Source organism: Hipposideros armiger, unplaced genomic scaffold (assembly GCF_001890085.2).
Source record: "Hipposideros armiger isolate ML-2016 unplaced genomic scaffold, ASM189008v1 scaffold_854, whole genome shotgun sequence".
Classification (NCBI taxonomy): domain Eukaryota; kingdom Metazoa; phylum Chordata; class Mammalia; order Chiroptera; family Hipposideridae; genus Hipposideros; species Hipposideros armiger.
The window spans coordinates 516273-535302 of NW_017732204.1; the positions used below are offsets into that span (position 1 = coordinate 516273).

Sequence of the window (19030 nt, forward strand, 5' to 3'; positions counted from 1 at the left end):
GGGGGCTGGGGGTGGACATGATGCACACAGTGTGTCCAGCACAGCGCCCGCCCGGCACATTGCAGAGGCTCCAGTGGCAGCATCGATTTGGTGCTCTCTTCTGGACTTCCTGTGCTGCAACACCAATGTGCTGGTCTGCTCTCACTGTGCTCCTGTATCCCCAGGAACACAGGTCCACAAGTGCAAACACACAGCTTTCAGACCAGACCTATTTTTAGTGGTCACAGACTGACAACAGCCAAATGCATAAACATATGTATTCTGTTATCATTTTATAACTACTGAATATTCAATAAACTTCACTAATTAAAGAGTGAGGGTATTAAGTTTGAAAAAGCAGCTTATTCTAAGAACAAAGGTCACATTTAATATATGCCAGCAAAAAATAAAGTTAATATTTTTAAGTTATAGATATAAAAAGTTTATAATTTATATGCTGTCTCCAAATCCTGATATAAACACCATATATATTTAACACTATATACAGAGGGTGCCAAAAAATTTTTTTAAGAAAGAAAAAAATGCACTAAAATTATAATACTCAATATATACCGATAACAAAAGATGAATACAAGTTATGTGTATACATTTTTTGGCACCCCTGGTATATTCATGTAATTTATTGACTACTTATTATGTGTCAGGTTCTATATTAAATTCTTTTTTTTTTTTTAAGATTTTATTGGGGAATTGGGGGAGGGGAACAGCATTGGGGAATCATGGAGGGGGAACAGACAAGTTGCTGTCCTTTTGTTCTTCAGTCTAGTTGTGGAGGACATTGCTTCACTGGCCCATGTTGGTATTATCATTGTGCTCTTCCCGGGTGAGGCAGTCGCTCGCCGGCCATTGGACGGCCGCTCACGGTGGCTCACGGCAACTCATGGCGGCTGCCAGCCAGCCCCACTGCAGCCTACTCCATTGCCGGTGACCCACGACAGTCCAGCTCCAGGTTGAGCTGTTGTTCACCATTTTAGGTGTAGAGGGCGCAGCGTCACTGGCCCTAATGTGGGATCTGAACCGGGGCTCTGCTGCTCAGAGCTGGTGCTCCTAAGCCAACTCCTAACCAATGCACCACTCGGCTGGCCCTTAAATTCTTAAATGTACCCTTCATTATCTTTGCAACTACCCTGAGACATAGATTGTGTTAGCATGTCCATGTCACAGATGAATAAACTGAAAAAAAAACTCAAGTAAGTCAGCCAAAGTGCACAGCTAGTTCCCATTATGCTATACTACATCCTTCTAAGGCCTCCTCTTCATGCCCTGTGATGTCCACCACTTTCAATATTATGCTTTTTTTTTTTTTAAAGTTTTCCACTTTCTTTTCAAGACTAAAATCTTTCAGAATTTCCTCTACTGCTAAGGAAGGGCCCACTCTTGTGTCATGAAGAATTTTCCACACAGTGTATGACAATGTTGCACTCCAGACCATACAGGGAGCCCCTGTCTTGTGGCCTGTGGGTGCCCACAGGGTGCAAGACCCATACATCCCGCTAGGTTAGGCAAGCCCATGTCGAGCAGGAGAAAGAGATGACTAAGCAATGAGGCTACTTTTCCTTTCCCCAAATGGGCAGGGTTTTCTTGCCTTTAGAGAGTGAGTACTTGTCAATTTATTAGTACACAAAAGAATTCTGGTGCCCTACACGAGGTACTCCTAAGTGTCTTCCCTTTCACCATTTCATCAGTCTCCTAATTTCCCCCAAATTAGCTTTAAGAGTTAAATGAAGTATCCAGTACTATACAGATATATGTGATTTGTGAAAATTCTTACAGGAGGTATACCTTATATAACGTTTTTGGTCATGTAAGGTTGATGGTGTCTCAAGCAATTTATCCAGAAGCAATTCTCTTAAAGCTTCAATCCGTGTTTCTACTTCAGCGTAATCTATTAAAAAAATGAAAAAATATACAAGATTTAAAGAATGGAAATTTAAAATCAAATTATGCAAAGCAGAGCAGTGGTTGCCTTGAGGGTTTCAGGGGCTGACTGAGAAGGGGCTCAAGGGAACTTTCTGGAGATATGAAACCATTCTATCTAGGGTGTGAGTTATGTGGGTATGTGGTTTGGTCTGTGCATTTCACTAAATGTAAATTTACTACAATAAAAATAAAATTAAGTTTTCCCAGTCCTTATGGAGTTGGGATTTACAGATTTAATAAAGGCCTGTGATATTTCTCCTAGTTGATATGGCATTACCATAGGGCATTTTAGGCTTTTCTTACTTTCTGTCAACTCTGGCATTAGAGATCATTTCAAAAGTTATTCAGTTTACTTTAACGTAGGGTTACAATTCATAAATATATTGACTTTCTGAAGAAGGAAGATTAAAATATAGATTTCCATTTCCATAAAATATCTACAATTGATTCTTTCCAGTAAGAAAATTTTTTTAATAACATGACGGTTAATAAGTGGCAAAGAATGTCCAAGACTAACCTATCCTATAGTTGTGGTTGCTCATTTTCACTACATCGTAGTAAGAAAAGCCATAATGTTATTTTTGAGGTGATTGTTTTACATTTTAAAAACAGCACCGTATAAACAAAAACCAAAACACATGTAACATTCTCTGCAGAAGCCATTCCACATTCTTTCTGTAAAAGGAGAGAAGATCTAAAAGCAATAAACAAATCTTACATTTCTTGAAAACTTGTACCTCCGTTTTCCCAAAGAGTGACTTGGCCTTTTCATAATCATTAATAACCACATCATAATCACCCTTTAAAATAAAGAAACATTTTGGAGACTGTCAGTAAAGTAAATGAAGACATTTTGTTAAGAAAAAAAAAGGCTTAACAACTCTTTGAAATTTATGACATCTATAACCATAGGTACATAAATATGGATTCTACCTTTTGGATATTCCTTTCAATATTTAGAGGAAGGTTGAAAAGAAACTTAAATCGCTGGAGCACATTGAGTGCATTTCTAGTAGAATCTGCTTTGTCCTTTCGACCTAACACTTCTTGAAATAATGTGTCCGCAGTATTGCTTGCTCCTATTGTAAAAGGAAAAAAGCAAACTTAGATAAAAATCGATTTCATTCAGGAAATATGTAACTGGACAAAAGAAACAAAATGTTAGACTGCTATTATAGCTTTATATTAAAACTCAACAGACTTTTTCAAAAGTTAGCTATATGGGAGGTCTTTCATGGGTTGCTAAAATACAATTTCCATTTTGCCTGCTAAGTCTTCATATGTTAAGAATGGTATCTAATTAAAAATAACCATATTTATCAGGCCCACATAAATTCTCTAATGTGAACCTACATTTATTTTAGCTGCTCTTCTAAATTCTATAGCAATTATGGGCTCTTGGGTTACTTCATTAATTCAGATAATAGGTTAAAACACACATATATACACACATGTGCACACACACATATACTAGTTAAAATTCCCTGGATTCAATATTTACATTATGTGGTAATAAACAAAATAAGGAGAATAGTTTTCAGAAAAGTTGTTCTAATGAATATTTTACAACCAATCGTATTTCTTGATAAATTTATCTATGTAGCAGGCATAAAAAATTACATAAGCACTAAAATGACAAACTTTAACGTATCATCATTAATGGATGTTTCTTAAATTGGCTAATTCTTATAATATTATACACAAACTAGACATGTTTTATTTATTTACATACATACATATATATATATATATATATATATATATATATATAATCACTGTAATGAAAGAGTTGCTTTATCTAAAGCAAAATTTACTGTGTTCAAAAATAGTCAAACTTTTTCAACTCGTGAATTATTTTAATTAGCCTCAAGGAAACGGGAGAAAAAGAATAAACTGTTTTCGGCTGTTTGATCACTGCTCATAAAAAGTTTCTACATTATCTGGTCTGGTGACTATACTTTAAGCAAAGATGAAAAAATTACCTCAGTCTCACTGGGTGGCTTGCATGCCATATTCTCTAGTCCACACGGTGGGTGGCCTGATCCTGTTAAAAGTCGTCTTTGTAACATAATTGTTTTATCTAAATAATGTTTAAATTTTGTTGAAATTTTAAAAGCCTGATATAAAAACTTTGTTTTGTCAAGATAGCTGCTTTCACCACATTCTATTTAATGTCGAATACTAAATTTCTACTATGAGAAAAAAACATACTCTCTTCTTGCCACTAAACAACATAATGGTGGCTAAATGAGTATCTGAAGTCTGATTAGAGCGAAAACTTTTTCTTCAAAGAAAATTTTTATAATTTATTTTTCATATGAAAATACAAACTTCATTAACTGAAACTTCATAAATGAATAGGTATGTGAATGAGATTAAATATCTTTAAAAGGTTGATTACTTACGTGTGAGCTGTGGATGTTAAATCCCTAAGCACTCTTTTATATACAAAGAATTTAGGGCAAAAAGTATGAGAGTTCAAAATTAGATTTTTCTCATCTTATTTTAAAGATAATAAAAAATACCAACTAATAATTTTAACACCTCTAAAAAGTATGAAAACAATTATAGAAAATCCACTTATAATTAAATAAAATATAAACATTTTATAGAAGAAATTTTACAAGCAGAAATTATAAACTATAAAGTTATTTATTTATATAGAAATAAATGTATACATAAAGAATTTTATGCACAGAAATTATAAAATTATAATTTTAATTTATGTAATTTCTGTCCATAAATTATTATTCTGTTGTGAATTTTACTGCATTCACAATAAAATTTTGAGAGTTCATAACTCTTTGATAACTGGACAATTATATGCAGTAATAAAATAAATGAAAGCAGTGAAATCAAGATTTGTGCCAGCAGATTAAAATTACCAGAAGCTCGCAAAACGCATTTTATATCTTTATTCTCTAGGGCTACTAATAAGAAAATGAAAGTGGGTGAGGAGCACAAAATGTTGTATTATAAAGTTGTACACCTGAAATGTACATGTTATTAATCAATGTTACCCCAATAAATTAATTTTTTTTTAAAGAAAGTGTAACGACTAAACTCAGTGGTGCTAACCACACACGAAGGATGTCATCAACAGCCATCATCCAGGCATCTGCCAAGTGTCCCAAAAGAACACCCCTGTACGCAAACCCAGCCACATCCTCACCCCACCTTCTCACCCTGAGAACATCCAATTGTAAAGCAGCTGGCAGAGGTGTGAATATCCAGGGTGTAACCACAGAACAAATCAAATTGTGTGGCTGTGAAAACCATGACTTTGGTCTTATGGAACAAATCCAGATCTTACAACTACCAGCCCTGGGCAACTTGAGATCTGAAAATTGGTCCTTCCTCCCCACCAGGGGACTGTCTCCACACCAGTCACCAGACAGTGACTGTCATCATCTCAGTTGCAGATGCACCCCAAGCACTACCAGCATTGCTGCTATAACAACACTGAGACCGCCACCACTGTAATTGGGCTGGCTGAGCAGTACCATTTTCCTCAGTGTAAGATGGGACAACATGGATGGACCTTGAGGATTATGCTAAGTGAAGTCAGTCAGACACAGAGAAAGACAAATACTGTATGGTATCACCTATACAGACTTTCAAAAGAACCTAGAGACAGGGAGTAGAATGGAGTTTACCAGGGGCTGGTAGGTAGGGGGTGGAGGGAAATAGGGAGATGTTAATCAGAGAACAAACTTCTATTCAATAGTAAGATGAGTAAGCTCTGAGGATCTAGTTAACGATACTAGATTATACATTTGAAACTTGCTAAGAATAAATTCCAAATATCTCACCACAAAAAAAGAAATGGGATTATGTGAAGTGACAAAGGTGCTAGCTTGAAGCTACGGTGGTTGATCACTCGGCAGTACATAAATGTATCAAATTACCAGGTGGTACACCTTAAATTTACAAAACATTATATGTTCACTGTATCTCAGTAAAGATGGGGAAAACATGGGAAGAAAGGTAACGGCAACACTGAACACTAACCAGTCAAACTCATACCTCCCAGTTCATCTTATATCCTTAACAATGAAAAATAAAAATCTAATCATGCCAGCAACTCCTCTCATCAGAAAAACTAGTCAAGTAATTCTAATGCTGTCTTATAATTGCAAGCGTGTTTGTTTAAAGGAAACATGCCTTCTCTTATTCTGTAGGGAACTTATTGGTCCTTTTCATGGCACTGACATTTGAGACAATATATCACAGAAGTGATTGTAACCTGTACTCTCTGTTTGATGTTGAGTTGGGGGAGGGGTTGTGGGGAGGATGGAAGGAGTGCCTGCCCCGTCACCCCGCCACCTCACACACACACACACAACACAATTTATCCCAGGAATAGGTAACTTTAAAATGTCTACTTAAATTCATAACAAACCATGACCACAGAGACCTAACAACCTACTGTACATGTCTCAGTTTTTCTTAACAAATTCCAAAAAATGACTAGATAGGCTGCCATCTGCACCATACTGGTATTACATGAACAGTGTCATGACTGATGGTTGGTGTTTATTTACAGAGCCGTGGCTGACAATGGAGTTATACAGCACCAATAAAGCACCCAGAACAGAGCCTTAGGGATGAGGAAAGAGCAGAAGTCAGCCCACACTATTATAAGAGCCACCTGTTCCCATCTCTTCCCATTCCATTCGCTAATGTCAGGTTGGTGGCTTGAAATCAACCATGATGGGAGAATTTACACATTGGAAATGCTAATGACAGGGTGAGGTTTCTTTCTCCTTTTTGGAATGCCAGTTGTTAAACGTTTACCATTATACTACTGAAAAAAAGTTAGTTCTTTTTTTTTTTTAGAAATTTGAATCTGACACTCCTTAGTGTTTCAAGTCCTTGGCTTTCTTTTTAATTTTACATGGAGTATTTGGGTGAAATCATTCAATCCTGTTAATTCAACTACCATCCCTATTCTGGTGATTCCCAAATCTATATCTGAAGCTATGTCTGCTCGCTCAAGACCAATCTTTACATATATCTTCACTAGACATACAATAAATTTTTTTATGAATTAACCCATCACAAAGAATTCCTTTATTCGGAGACATCCCAAAGGTGAATTCCTGTTTTCCTGGGGGAGATAATTCAATCAGCCCTTGCAGTTTTCAGGGGATACTATGAGAGCATTTCTTGTGACATCCCAGCATCATCTTATGGGACCACCTTAGTCCCTCAGAGGACCTCTGAGGCTCACCCTTTGAATGAGCCCTGACAGCAGAGCTGCAGACGGCAATGGTGAGGTGCACATCAGATTTGGGGCTGGGGTGTGGGAACAGGTCCCCAAGCCCAGGTAGGTGGTTGCTTGGGCTTCGTCATGGCGGGCAGTGGAGAAAAGATTCCCAGGGCGACAATCAACTCTCAGACCCTCAGTTTACCTGCCTCTGGAAGAGCTGAGGGAGTGGAATTTAAAGAATAAAGATGCCATGGAGGGATAAAAACCATTTTAGCATCTCTGGGCCCCTCAGAACCTACAAGGAGTTTTGAGAAGCTTTTGTGGGTGGCAGAAAGACATACTAGACATACACTACTGAGCAATTACTCTATGCTAGGGGCTAGTCTAAAAACTTTGTATTAATTCTTCTAAATTCTTATTCTGAACACACGTGTTAAATGTTCATTTAATTAAACCTGCTCATGTTCCCATGTTCCCATATCCCCATTTGTAGTGCAGGAAACAAGCACAGAGATGCTATTTGACTTGCTCATTGTGACACAGCTAGGAGTACTGAGAGCTGTCAAGTTATTCATGGGCCATCCCTCAGGAATCTCAAACTCAACATGTTACACATCAAACTGAATTATCCCCCCCGTCCGTCGTCTCCTTCCTCCATTTGAGGCCATCACTGACCATTTCCTTTTCCCTCTTCCCACTCCAACCAGTAACCAAATACTGTCGTTCTCATCTCCTTAACACCTCCCATCTGCCACTCACTAGACCATCATCATGGCTGTTTTGGTTAAAAGTCCTCAGCATTTCATTCATACAACTGTACACTTCTACCTGGTTTCTCTTCCTGTCTCTAGTCGAGCTCCTTTCTAATTCATTCTCTATACAAATAGCAGAATATTCCATAGAAAGTTCAGAATATCACTCCCTTATTTAAAATCCTTCACTGGCCCAGTCTTCAGGATAAAGACAAATTGTACAATACTACAAGGAAGGCTTGTCATGAGCACAGCAGCCATGCTGGGCAGCCCAGCTCTGCCCTGCAGTTGGCATCTTCCTCTTCATTCATGCTGCCTGCTCTGCCAGGGACCACCTGTAGCCACGGAGCCGCCCACCCACCAACCTCTGCTCGCCTGGCTACTTCCTGGTCCACTTTTAAGACTCACACACCCCTCCTCTGATATTCTCTCCACTCCATTTTTCTATTCGGTGTCCTTGTGCAGGCTCCAGGCGTACCCAGGATTACACGAGCAGGGTATATTACTGCACCACAATTTAATCTCCTGCTTATTTGCCTGTGTTTTCCATTAGACTATAAAGCCTTAGAAGTAAAGCTCAAGTTTTATCTTCATGTCCCTGTGATGTGCTCAATAAATGCTTATAGAGCACAAACTAAAGCTCTGCCTCTAAATCGGTGCCCAGTACTGTCTTTTTAGAGGTGGCGCGACACACACAGAACGGCACGGCACGCACGGGCCTCGCTTTGCACGGCGTGCAGGACACAAAATGACTGCCGTGCAAACTCAAAATGTTAATAATCTTTTTTTTTTTTTTTTTGCTGAGCCATCCTGCCACCTGTTGGCAGCTCAGCGGCTGCTCAGCTCGGGCTGACTCGAACCGCTGTTGCTCAGAGCTCAAACTCTTGAGCGAGCTCTTAACCAACTGAGCCACTCAGCCGGCCCTAAAATGTTAATAATCTTAATAACCAATGGGGAAAGTACAATTGCTCTGTGACATTTAAAATTTTTTGTTGAAACACTAAAAACTCACTTAGTGTTGGTTATAAATAAGAATATAAAAAGCAGGGCCGGCCGAGTGGCGCGATGGTTAAGAGCTGGCTTGGGACGCCAGAGGACCCCGGTTCGGATCCCACATGTGAGGGCCAGTGACACTGCCCTCTACAGCTAAGATGCTGAACAACAGCTCGACCTGGAGCTGGGCTGCCGTGAGTCACCGGCGACGGCAGAGGCTGCAGCCCCTGTGGCAGTGGGTTGCCATGGGCTACCGTATGTAGCCCGCAGCCAGCGTGAGTGGCCAGCAGCCAGCGTGAGCGGCCAGCAGCCGCAGTGAGCGGCCGTCCAGAAGCCGGCGACTGATCTGCCTCACCTGGGAAGAGCGCAATGATGGTGCCAACTTGGGCCAGTGAAGCAACGTCCTCCACAACTAGACTGAAGAAAAGGACAGCAACTTGTCTGTTCCCCTTCCCCCAATTCCCCAGCACTGTTTCCATCCCCCAACTCCCCAATAAAAATCTTTAAAAAAAAAAAAAGAATATAAAAAGCAGTAAAACTATTTAGTACACTATAATTTAAAACATCAGAAACATTGAAAATTCAAGTGTTCTATTTCTTTGTAAAAAAATTATCACAATTGCTTGCCTTATTTTTTCATCGTAAAATTTATAATATGTGTTGAGCATCTTATCCATGCTTTGACAAATTATCACACTCCTTTCTAAGTTTTTCCTTTGTACTTTCAGTGTCATGGATTATCTTTAAAGGAATCATCGATTCCTTTAGGCATTGTGTCCTGTAAACCATTTTCTTCTTTTCCTTCATACTGCCCTCATTTCCATCAACACATTTGCCTTCACCAAGGTCCTCTAGCCGCCCAGCTTGAATCTCTCTAATGCAGCGGGTTCACATCCCCACTGTCAGCTCCTCCTTCTGTAACTTCAGTCACGTTAGGATCGACTTTAGCTTACACTGTTATCTTGAAGCATTTTCAGCTTTCTGGTCCAATCCCCTCTTTTAGTTATCCATTTCTGTAAAATGTCATATGAGTTTACCTCTGGGAGACAAGGAGGCCACACAACTACACACTATGCTGAGAACACGTGTGGAGTGACAAGTCACCGACACACTCAGAAGAAACACAGTTGGTCACTGATCACTTGTGATCACTTGTTAGTTACAGAGTGATCTATGGACTGAAGAGCTAGTAACCAAGTTTGTGCTTTATGCAATTATAGCAAATGCATTGTAGTGACTGAAATCTGAACTGTGTTGCTGGGAAACAGGTTTCACTGAACAGTCCATAACTGAAATTCATGCATATCAAAACCATGCACAATAAGGTCTACTGTTGTTTACAGCACAAATCTGGAGCCAGATTTCTAGCGATAAATCCCCACTCTGCCACTTAATACTTGCATGACTTTAGGTAACTCATTTGATGTTTCTGGGCTTCAGTTTTTCATCAGTAAAATAGAGATAATAGCACAAACCTCACAGAGTTATTGTGAGGACTAAGGATATACAGAAGCACCTGACTCTTAGTGAATGCTGCAAATACTTTTCTTCCCTATTACTGCCACAGCTGCCACTACAAACACTTACATTACACTGTACCTCACTGTCTAATACAGTAGCTACTAGCCACGCAGGGCTAGTTCCATTTAAATTAATTACAGTTAATAAAAATTAAAAATTAGATTCCTCAGAGATACTAGCCACATTTTAAATTCTCAATAGCTACATTTCTATCACTGTAGAAATTCTAATGGATAGCGCTGTTCAATACTCTTGTAATAGGTAAGAAAATAGAGTTGCATATGTGAATTTGATATAAATAACAGTCATCACTTCACAACTGGCTTGAAATTAAGAAGGAATTATTAAGGTAAAAGGAAAATGTGAGAAACATATGTCAAGGGAAAAAAAAGAATTTCAATGAAAGGCTTCAACATTAATAAATGCTGAATAAAATGGATTCAGTTTCTTATAGTTGACATTATCCATTCAAATTTAATTTACAGTGAGAAAGGTTACCCAAATTTTCTAAACTTTCCTTTAAAATAACTGAAGAAAAATGCATATATATTAGTGTGCAATTATACACAAGATTAAAGCATTAATAATAATTGAAACAAACTAAACTACATTTATACTCATCCTTCCTTCCTCTCAAAAACAAAAACAAAAACAAACAAAAAAACCCCAGAAATTAAATTTTCCATAATACTCCTATAATAGTTTATCTTTTTCCTTTTTTTAGCTGAGCCATGCTGCCACCTTTTGGCAGCTCAGCGGCAGCTCAGCTCGGGCCGGGCATCGAACCGCTGTTGCTCAGAGCTCAACTATAATCGTTTTTCTGATTCCACAGTTTCACAGCTTCTGAAGTCTCAGGTAACTGTGACACATCTGTGTGAGCAGAGGACATGCTTGCAGGGCTGGAGCCACAGCTCTTCTAGGAGTGTACCTCACAATGAACTGAGCACGGTACTTCTACACAACAGTCTTAAATAAATGTTGGTCAAGTCGAATTAGCCAAACACCAAGTTGATAAAAAATGTTTCTAGAAAAAAGGGGATCATTATAAAGGAATATATTTTAAGGGAAATTTCTACACCAAAAATCCTGAAGTAGAGTCTCATAAAGTGACCATTTATGTTAAGCCCAATTTTATTCAAAAAGAGCAAACTTCAGAACAAAGTTAATATGACACATTTCTAGAAAATATTTGTGGTTATAAAGGAATAAAAATAAAATAATTTCCCTTACAAGTTTTATACCCTAAGTTCCACGGGAAGGTTTTCTAAACCACTCCTTAAAAGAAAAAATTGTGTTAACACACTATGCTAAATCTAACACTTGAAACAAGATCTTAATTTTTCAAAACCTTAACAAGTATCTATTTTCTTTTACTGATAAAATGACACACTTTACTATGTCAGCTTGTTCTTACAAATCACTTTTTAAAAGTTACTAAAATAATCTCATTTTTTTACAGATATCATGATTCAATGACAATTTCTCTAGTGAAAACAACATCACTGAGTTAAAAATATCCTGCCAACACCTTAATGTCTGACTATGCTAATATAGAAACAGCTTTAGTAAATGTCTATTTGGGTTGAATTCAGAATGTATTCATTTCAACCAAGTTGGTCACTTGGTTCTCTGACAAAAACATGGTGAAATCTCAAGGCAAAATAATAATAACAACAACAACAACAACAACACAATAACAACAACCAGAGGGAAAAATATTTAAAGTACTGTTACACTCTTAAATTCAGGATGAAATCCAAGTAATCAAATTCTACTACCAAGGAAAGCCTATGTCAAAGTAAAGCTTCCTTCTAGAAAATACTTTCTTATCAGAGATTCCAGATTTATGAACAGATATTTACAAAAAAAGCTCAGTAAGCTCTGCTCATAGGACTAAATTAATCTAGAAGAGCAGAAGCTAACTTGTTAACACAGTCCAGCATTCACAGAATCACATGTGATGTGATGGTTCTTAAATTTTTCTAACCCTACTATGGAGAAATCATATGCTATACTTATTTTTAAAAATAAGGAGACTCCTTTGGGCATTACTGCTCCTTGTCAAATGTTTACTGCAGGCGTGAAAAAGAATAATTTACTTTTAAGCCGCTAATATTATAAAAGGAATTGGTTCATCTGATGAGTTTCTTCCATATCTGTATGGTATATATATGGCAACTGGGAGTTAGGATGTCAGGCAAAAGATATAAGGAAGAGTGGATGGAGCCCAAAATTTTGCATATGTCAGTGTCTCTTGGCCTACAATTTTTACAAAATATCTCAGAGTTAGAAACACTATTAAATATGCAGCTGCTTTAAATTCGTTTTGGAAAAAGACAAGGTATAAATAAATAAATGACACCTAAGTATCTGTTATTCTAGTAGCTGATATTATTTGTATTAACACTAGTAGAAACCTGAAGATGTTTTTTCAGGTTTTTAGTCAATGACAATCCTGGCTACTGCGCCTCAGTGCTTTTCTGTCTTTGATGATACTATTTATACACTGGTCTTTTTTTTGGCAGCAAATTTTACTTCTTCAGAAGTGTATTGGCTTGTTTTCAAATTATGATTTCTCATAAATAAAATACAAACAAAAAACGAACATTCATTTTCAATGTTCTAATCCCCTTTATGTTCATTAAATCATTACTATTTAGAACTAATTACTAACATACAACTCACTGGCTTGTTATGTGAAACCAGATCCAAGAACTATATGAAAGCTTGTTATAAAATCCATAAATAGTTTTGGGTAGGACAAAACTTACTGTTCAGAACATTCTCCAGTTTTTGCGTCATGGATCCTTCTACTTTTTCCGTTCCATCCGCTTCTAGTTTTTGATGGATGGCTAGAAAAAAATACCTAGTTAAAATGTAGGCTATTTTAAATAGATGGGAACACGTTACATCAAAATGACATTTTTAAACAGCTTTTAAAAATGGTCATATTATTTTCACTGCTAGAAAGAAATACAAACATGCAAAAGTTCTGCACAAACTCTGCAAAGTAACCAACAGATACTAGTCTAAATTATTCATGGTTTAACACTATTAAAATAGGACATTATATACCTAATCATCTGCTCCTCAATGTTGAGTGGTAAAAACAGTTGAATTACAAAAGAAAAGTGAGACTTTAGTAACTAATATCTTTGATATTTGGCCACAGCAAAGTCATACTTATTTCTCATTTTCACCATCTGCAAAATAGAAATACTACTATTTGAAGTATATCAAACTCAAAGTATTTAATTTCAGCCTTGGGACACAACATGGTAAAATACATATTATTCATGATTATTCATTTTGTAATTATTTCACTGGAGGTTCCCAAGAAATATCTGGTACCACCTACCAGTATGTCAATCTGTGGATGTACAAATTGCACTGGAGTTTTTTGCTATTATTAATATATGTCTACATAATTTTTAAAAAAGATTATTAGAAAATCACTTAACAATTTATATTTTCAAACTATTTTACTTACAGAAGACGGGAGGTTTTAAACAAAGCAAATTAGGCTTACTTAGGTAAAGCACTAAGAAAAATTTGAAAACATAATGGTCAAATATAATTTCAAATTCAAAATTGTGACATTATAAAAATAGCAAGGCAAACATTCATTAAGACATGACCATAAGTTAAGAGTGTCTAATGCATACTGCTCGTCTTGTAAGAGGCCAATGATGTACATTCTAATATTATTTCTATTTCACAGATGGGAAAACTATGGCTCAGTGAAATTAAATAGGTTAACCAAGGTCACAAAGCCAAATTCAAAATTTGAACTCAAGCAGTCTCATCCCAGAACAAAAAAACTTCACCCCATACTGCCCATATTACATAAGCAGCATAAATTGTCTAAGTCTCTGTTTTCACATCTGTAAAATGAAAACAACAGACTTATTATGTCAGTTAGGAACTGCATTCATTTGCAAATAAAAGGACTTCTCTCAAAAGTAATAGCTGCTAAAACGCCCAGGATTTTATTCTTTCATATAACTTGCTCTAGCAAACACGCAAATATAAGATGTGTAACCCCACAGACTTCACAGTCAGTACACTGAAATCAGCATCACTGTTATATTAGCTATTTTTTAACAAATAGAGTGTCAAACTCTTTCCTATAAGTAACTTACAGGTTCTGCCTCAACCCACCAGTCACGGGTGGCAGATTTACTGAAAATAAAATAAAAAGTCTGTCTAAGCCAAATAAAAAACAAAAAACAAAACAAAACAAAAGATGTGTATTTCTTTAATAATACAATTTAATTTGTTTCCCTTGACTCATTGGTTGTAAAATTCTGGGTCAAATTCAGTGCTCAAATGCAGTATGAATACATTCTCAATGTGTGATAACATCTATTTCTCTGCTCTTTTTAAGCAGTTTCTAATCCTGATCTTGTCCTTCTTTTACTTTTTTTTTTGGTAAGTCAACCTCAAATTTTGTTTGAAATTCTAAAGTAGACTAATTCTGTACTGAAGAAACACATTCATATCAAACTACATTTGGAAAAAAGATCAGCCACTATATTTTTAATTGTCTTGGTTGGTTCAGGAATGAAAAAAAAGTTATTTCTTTAGTGTTTCAAATTTAGATTATGGTAATGGTAACATAAAACATCTTCAAATGTCAAAGCCTGAACTTAACTTGTCCTTAAGGTAAATGGAAAAACACCTTCCCTATCTTTAAGAAAAGACGTTAAAAAAGCGAAACTAAAAAGACTTTCACGTTCTATACAAGCAAATCTGCTCATGCTATTTATTTAAATGTTGCTGTGACTTTCTGACAGTCCTGGTTGCAAAAGAATACTTGGCTCTCACTACTTATCGCATTTTATCAAGTAGGCACTGCATGTGGTTTATACACAGCAATAAGACATCATATCATACATAACCCTCTTCAAATGATACTTTCTAAACCAAAATTAGCATGAAAACGAAATTATGCAGCCACATTATCTGTTGCTGACAAAACCCATCACTGATCAGCAGGTCAAGACGAGGTGAGCCTGGCTCGCCCCAGAGCTCAGTTTACAGCCCTTTTCTGCTGACAAAGCAGCTTCCGCTGCCCATCTCTACCACAGCAGAGCCACTGTCAAGCTGTCAGCCAAGCATGAGGACCAAGAGACACTGGGATCTGATAAAGGCAATCCTATTTTCCAGAAAATTAAACCAAATAACCCAATGTCTGATTCATTTGACCTTTTATTTTCTCTGAAAACATTTTTAAATAGTATAACTCAATAAGAAACTTGGTACATGATCACAAGTTTGTTATTGTTTCTAATCTATTGAAACATGAAGCAGTTGAAAACTATACATTTACATTTGGGAAACAAAGTATATATAAAAGTTAGAGTCAAAGAAAAATCAGTTATAAAAGGACTGCCCATTGATTTTTTTAAATGATTTTAACTCTCTAATAAAATGTAGACATCAAATATGCAAATTTCAATCAAAAATCCTAATTCTGTTCATGCACTTACATAATGCCATATTAAATGAGCCACTAAGAAGTGACGTGTGTGGATGGGCAATGTCTACGAGGATTCACTGCTGGGTACAATGTGATGTACGTACTCTAACCACTATATGTTACTGCTAGCCTGTGTGACATGGGAATATTCAAACCAGGTCAGAGACTAACTATTTCTATAAAGAACCAAAAGGTAAATATTTGGGGCTTTGTGGGCCACATCAGGCCTCTATCACATATTCTTCTTCTTCTCTATTACTTTGTTTTGTTTTTGTTTTGAAAACACACTTGAAAAACATTCTCACATTTAACTCCTAGTCTGCACAAAGACAAGCTGGGGCCTAATCTGACCCACGTGCCAACCTCTGAGCATAACACTTACTAAAGGAGGAGGCCAGGAAGAGTTATGGGAAGGTGTATTAATAACTTAAATTTATAAAGAGCTTTTTAAACATTTAGCTTCTACTTTATTTTACCAAATTTTTATGAGTGGCTAAATCACATATAAATTGTATTTAAATTGGTTAAGTTGGGCCGGCCGAGTGGCGCATTGGTTAATAGCTGGCTTGGGACGCCAGCTCTGAGCAGCAGGCCCCGGTTCGGATCCCACATGAGGGCCAGTGCCGCTGCGCTCTTTACAGCTAAAATGGTGAACAACAGCTCGACCTGCCGTGAGTCACCAGAGACAGCGTAGGCTGCAGTCACTGCTGCAGTGGGCTGCTGTAAAGCTACTGTGAGCTGCCGGCAGCCGGTGTGAGCTGCCAAGAGCCACCGTGAGCGGCCGTCCAGGGCCTGGCGACCGATCTGCCTCACCCGGGAAGAGCACAATGATAATACCAACATGGGCCAGTGAAGCGACGTCCTCCACAACAAGACTGAAGAACAAAAGGACGGCAACTTGTCTGTTACCCTTCCCCTGATTCCCCAGCGCTGTTCCCCTCCTCCACTTCCCCCCCCCTGAAAAAAAAAAGAATTGCAGCATAGAAGACTAACAGGTATAAAGGATTCTCGCTTAGGTAATTGGGTATTATATAACCATACCTGCCTAGATTATCTTCATAGATCAAGAGACACAACAGACTGCTAAAAATCAGTATGACTCACACCACCTGGAATAGCAGCAATAACAATAACACGGGGAGGGAGGACAATCATGTATGGAGTAACATGTGTTTCTCTGCCTTGGCCTCTTTATTTTGGCATTCTTTAGTCAAGTATATCATAAACAGGAATAACTCACACAGTTTTGGCTCATAGTTGCTCTGAAAAAGAATAAGTGATAATGCTGGACTTACCACTAAAAAATAAGTGACTGTACAGGTGACAAGCTCAAGGGGCAGTCAGAGAAACGGTCATGGAAACAAAGGTGACAATCAGATGGCACGAAGAAAGTAAAGAAGGCTTCAATGTTATGAGAAGCTACATAAACATCACTCTAACCTGGGAGGGCTGGTGTGCACAGTGGCTGGTAAGAAACCAGGGCTCATCAAGACTTCAAGCTACTGGGAGAGAATGGCAGGGTGACGGCCATGGAGAAGTAAAGTACTATAATGCTGGAAATACTTTTGTAGAACATAGTAAAGAAAAAAAACTATAATAAACACACTTCTCATCAAGTTCTAATTAAAATACTCATGGGTATACACAAGAAAAAACTGGCAATAGCATAGAAACTTAAAAATAAATAAAGTGCATAGAAGAGGGTAATAGCTACTAACTGTATCTCCAATTGGAACAGACTAAAAAAACATCCTTGGACTGTGTATAAAATACTCCACTTAGTCAAAGAGAAGAACACAGATTATATGAAAAAGAGCAGAGAAGGCATTCATTTCTACTGTATCACCTCTATTAGCCTAACTCTAACACATGGGTAGCAGAGACCAGAAATATCTTCAAAGTTTTTCATAACTATCTTCAGGACTATAGTTCTGTTCCCTCACTTTTCTCATTTCCAACACCTTTCCTTTTACAACCATTAGAGACCACATTTCCCAACAGGAAACAGAAGGAAACTATTGCTGGGCAACTTAGCATTCTACTGAAAAATGGAATGAGTGCTGGGCACCATGCAGAATAGCAGAAGGAAAGGAGTAATATTTTTATATACAGCCATTCAGAGACAAACCATAATCTGACATAACAAAAGTGTTAAAAACTGAAGATCTGAGTCTACAGTTTATAAAAGCTTATCAAGTGTTGGGTAAAGTGAATAAAAACAAGACCTATATTACAATATAACCTAAAAAGGTACATATGTATTTCTTAATTCAAGGCTAAACAAACATATATTTTAAACATTTAGGTAGAGAAAAACAACCAATTATTCTACAAGTAATAAAGAATTACACTGGCTCAGGACTTCTATGCAATACTAAAAGAAACTGGATCAATGTTTTCAGAAAATAATTCTTTTACAGCCAAGTAGTTATGTATGAGAGCAAGAGACATTTCCAGACATGCAAGAATTCAAAAGATATAGCACAAAAGCTATATCCCACAGAGTCAAAACAAAAAATTCAAAAATAGAAAAATGCAATATAAATATGTTAGGCAATAAACATTAAAGCCAATTAAATTCATATGTATATTTGGTAAATTTAAATAGCTGTAGTTAATATGTTATAAAATTAAATGCGAAACACACAAAAAATACATCTAGAAACAGAATAATGAAATAGGAAACAAAGGTAAAATGAAAAGTTGGATCTATAATTTAGATTAAATTGACACCAGAAAAAAAGGAAAGAGCATGGGAAATAACAACGTATAAAACTATTGTTATACACAACATGAGTAACAGAATTTAAAAACAAAGGGAAAAACAAAAAAAAACAATAAGAGAACAACAAAAGGACAAAATTTCCGTTATGATAAATGTACATCACTTAAATTCTTTTATTAAAAGGCAATGATTCAGGGCCAGCCAAGTGGCTCAGTTGGTTAAGAGTAACACAGTCGCCAGTTCGATTCCCAGCCGGTTCGATTCCCAGCCCGAGCTGAGCTGCAGCTGAGCTGTCAACAGGTGGCAGGGTGGCTCAGTTAAAAAAAAAAAGGCAGTGGGCCGGCCGAGTGGCGCGATGGTTAAGAACTCGCTTGGGATGCCAGAGGGCCCCGGTTCGGATCCCACATATGAGGGCCAGTGACACT

General features: G+C 37.2%; 1 protein-coding gene across 1 annotated transcript in view; it reads right to left on the reverse strand.

Annotated features, from left to right (window-relative positions):
* Positions 1-19030, reverse strand: part of EXOC2 (exocyst complex component 2) — a 285694-nt gene that overhangs the window by 166618 nt on the left and 100046 nt on the right. The window contains 4 exon segments of the mRNA XM_019629429.1: positions 1783-1885; positions 2639-2720; positions 2854-2999; positions 13170-13250. Coding sequence (XP_019484974.1) covers positions 1783-1885; positions 2639-2720; positions 2854-2999; positions 13170-13250 — 412 coding nt within the window.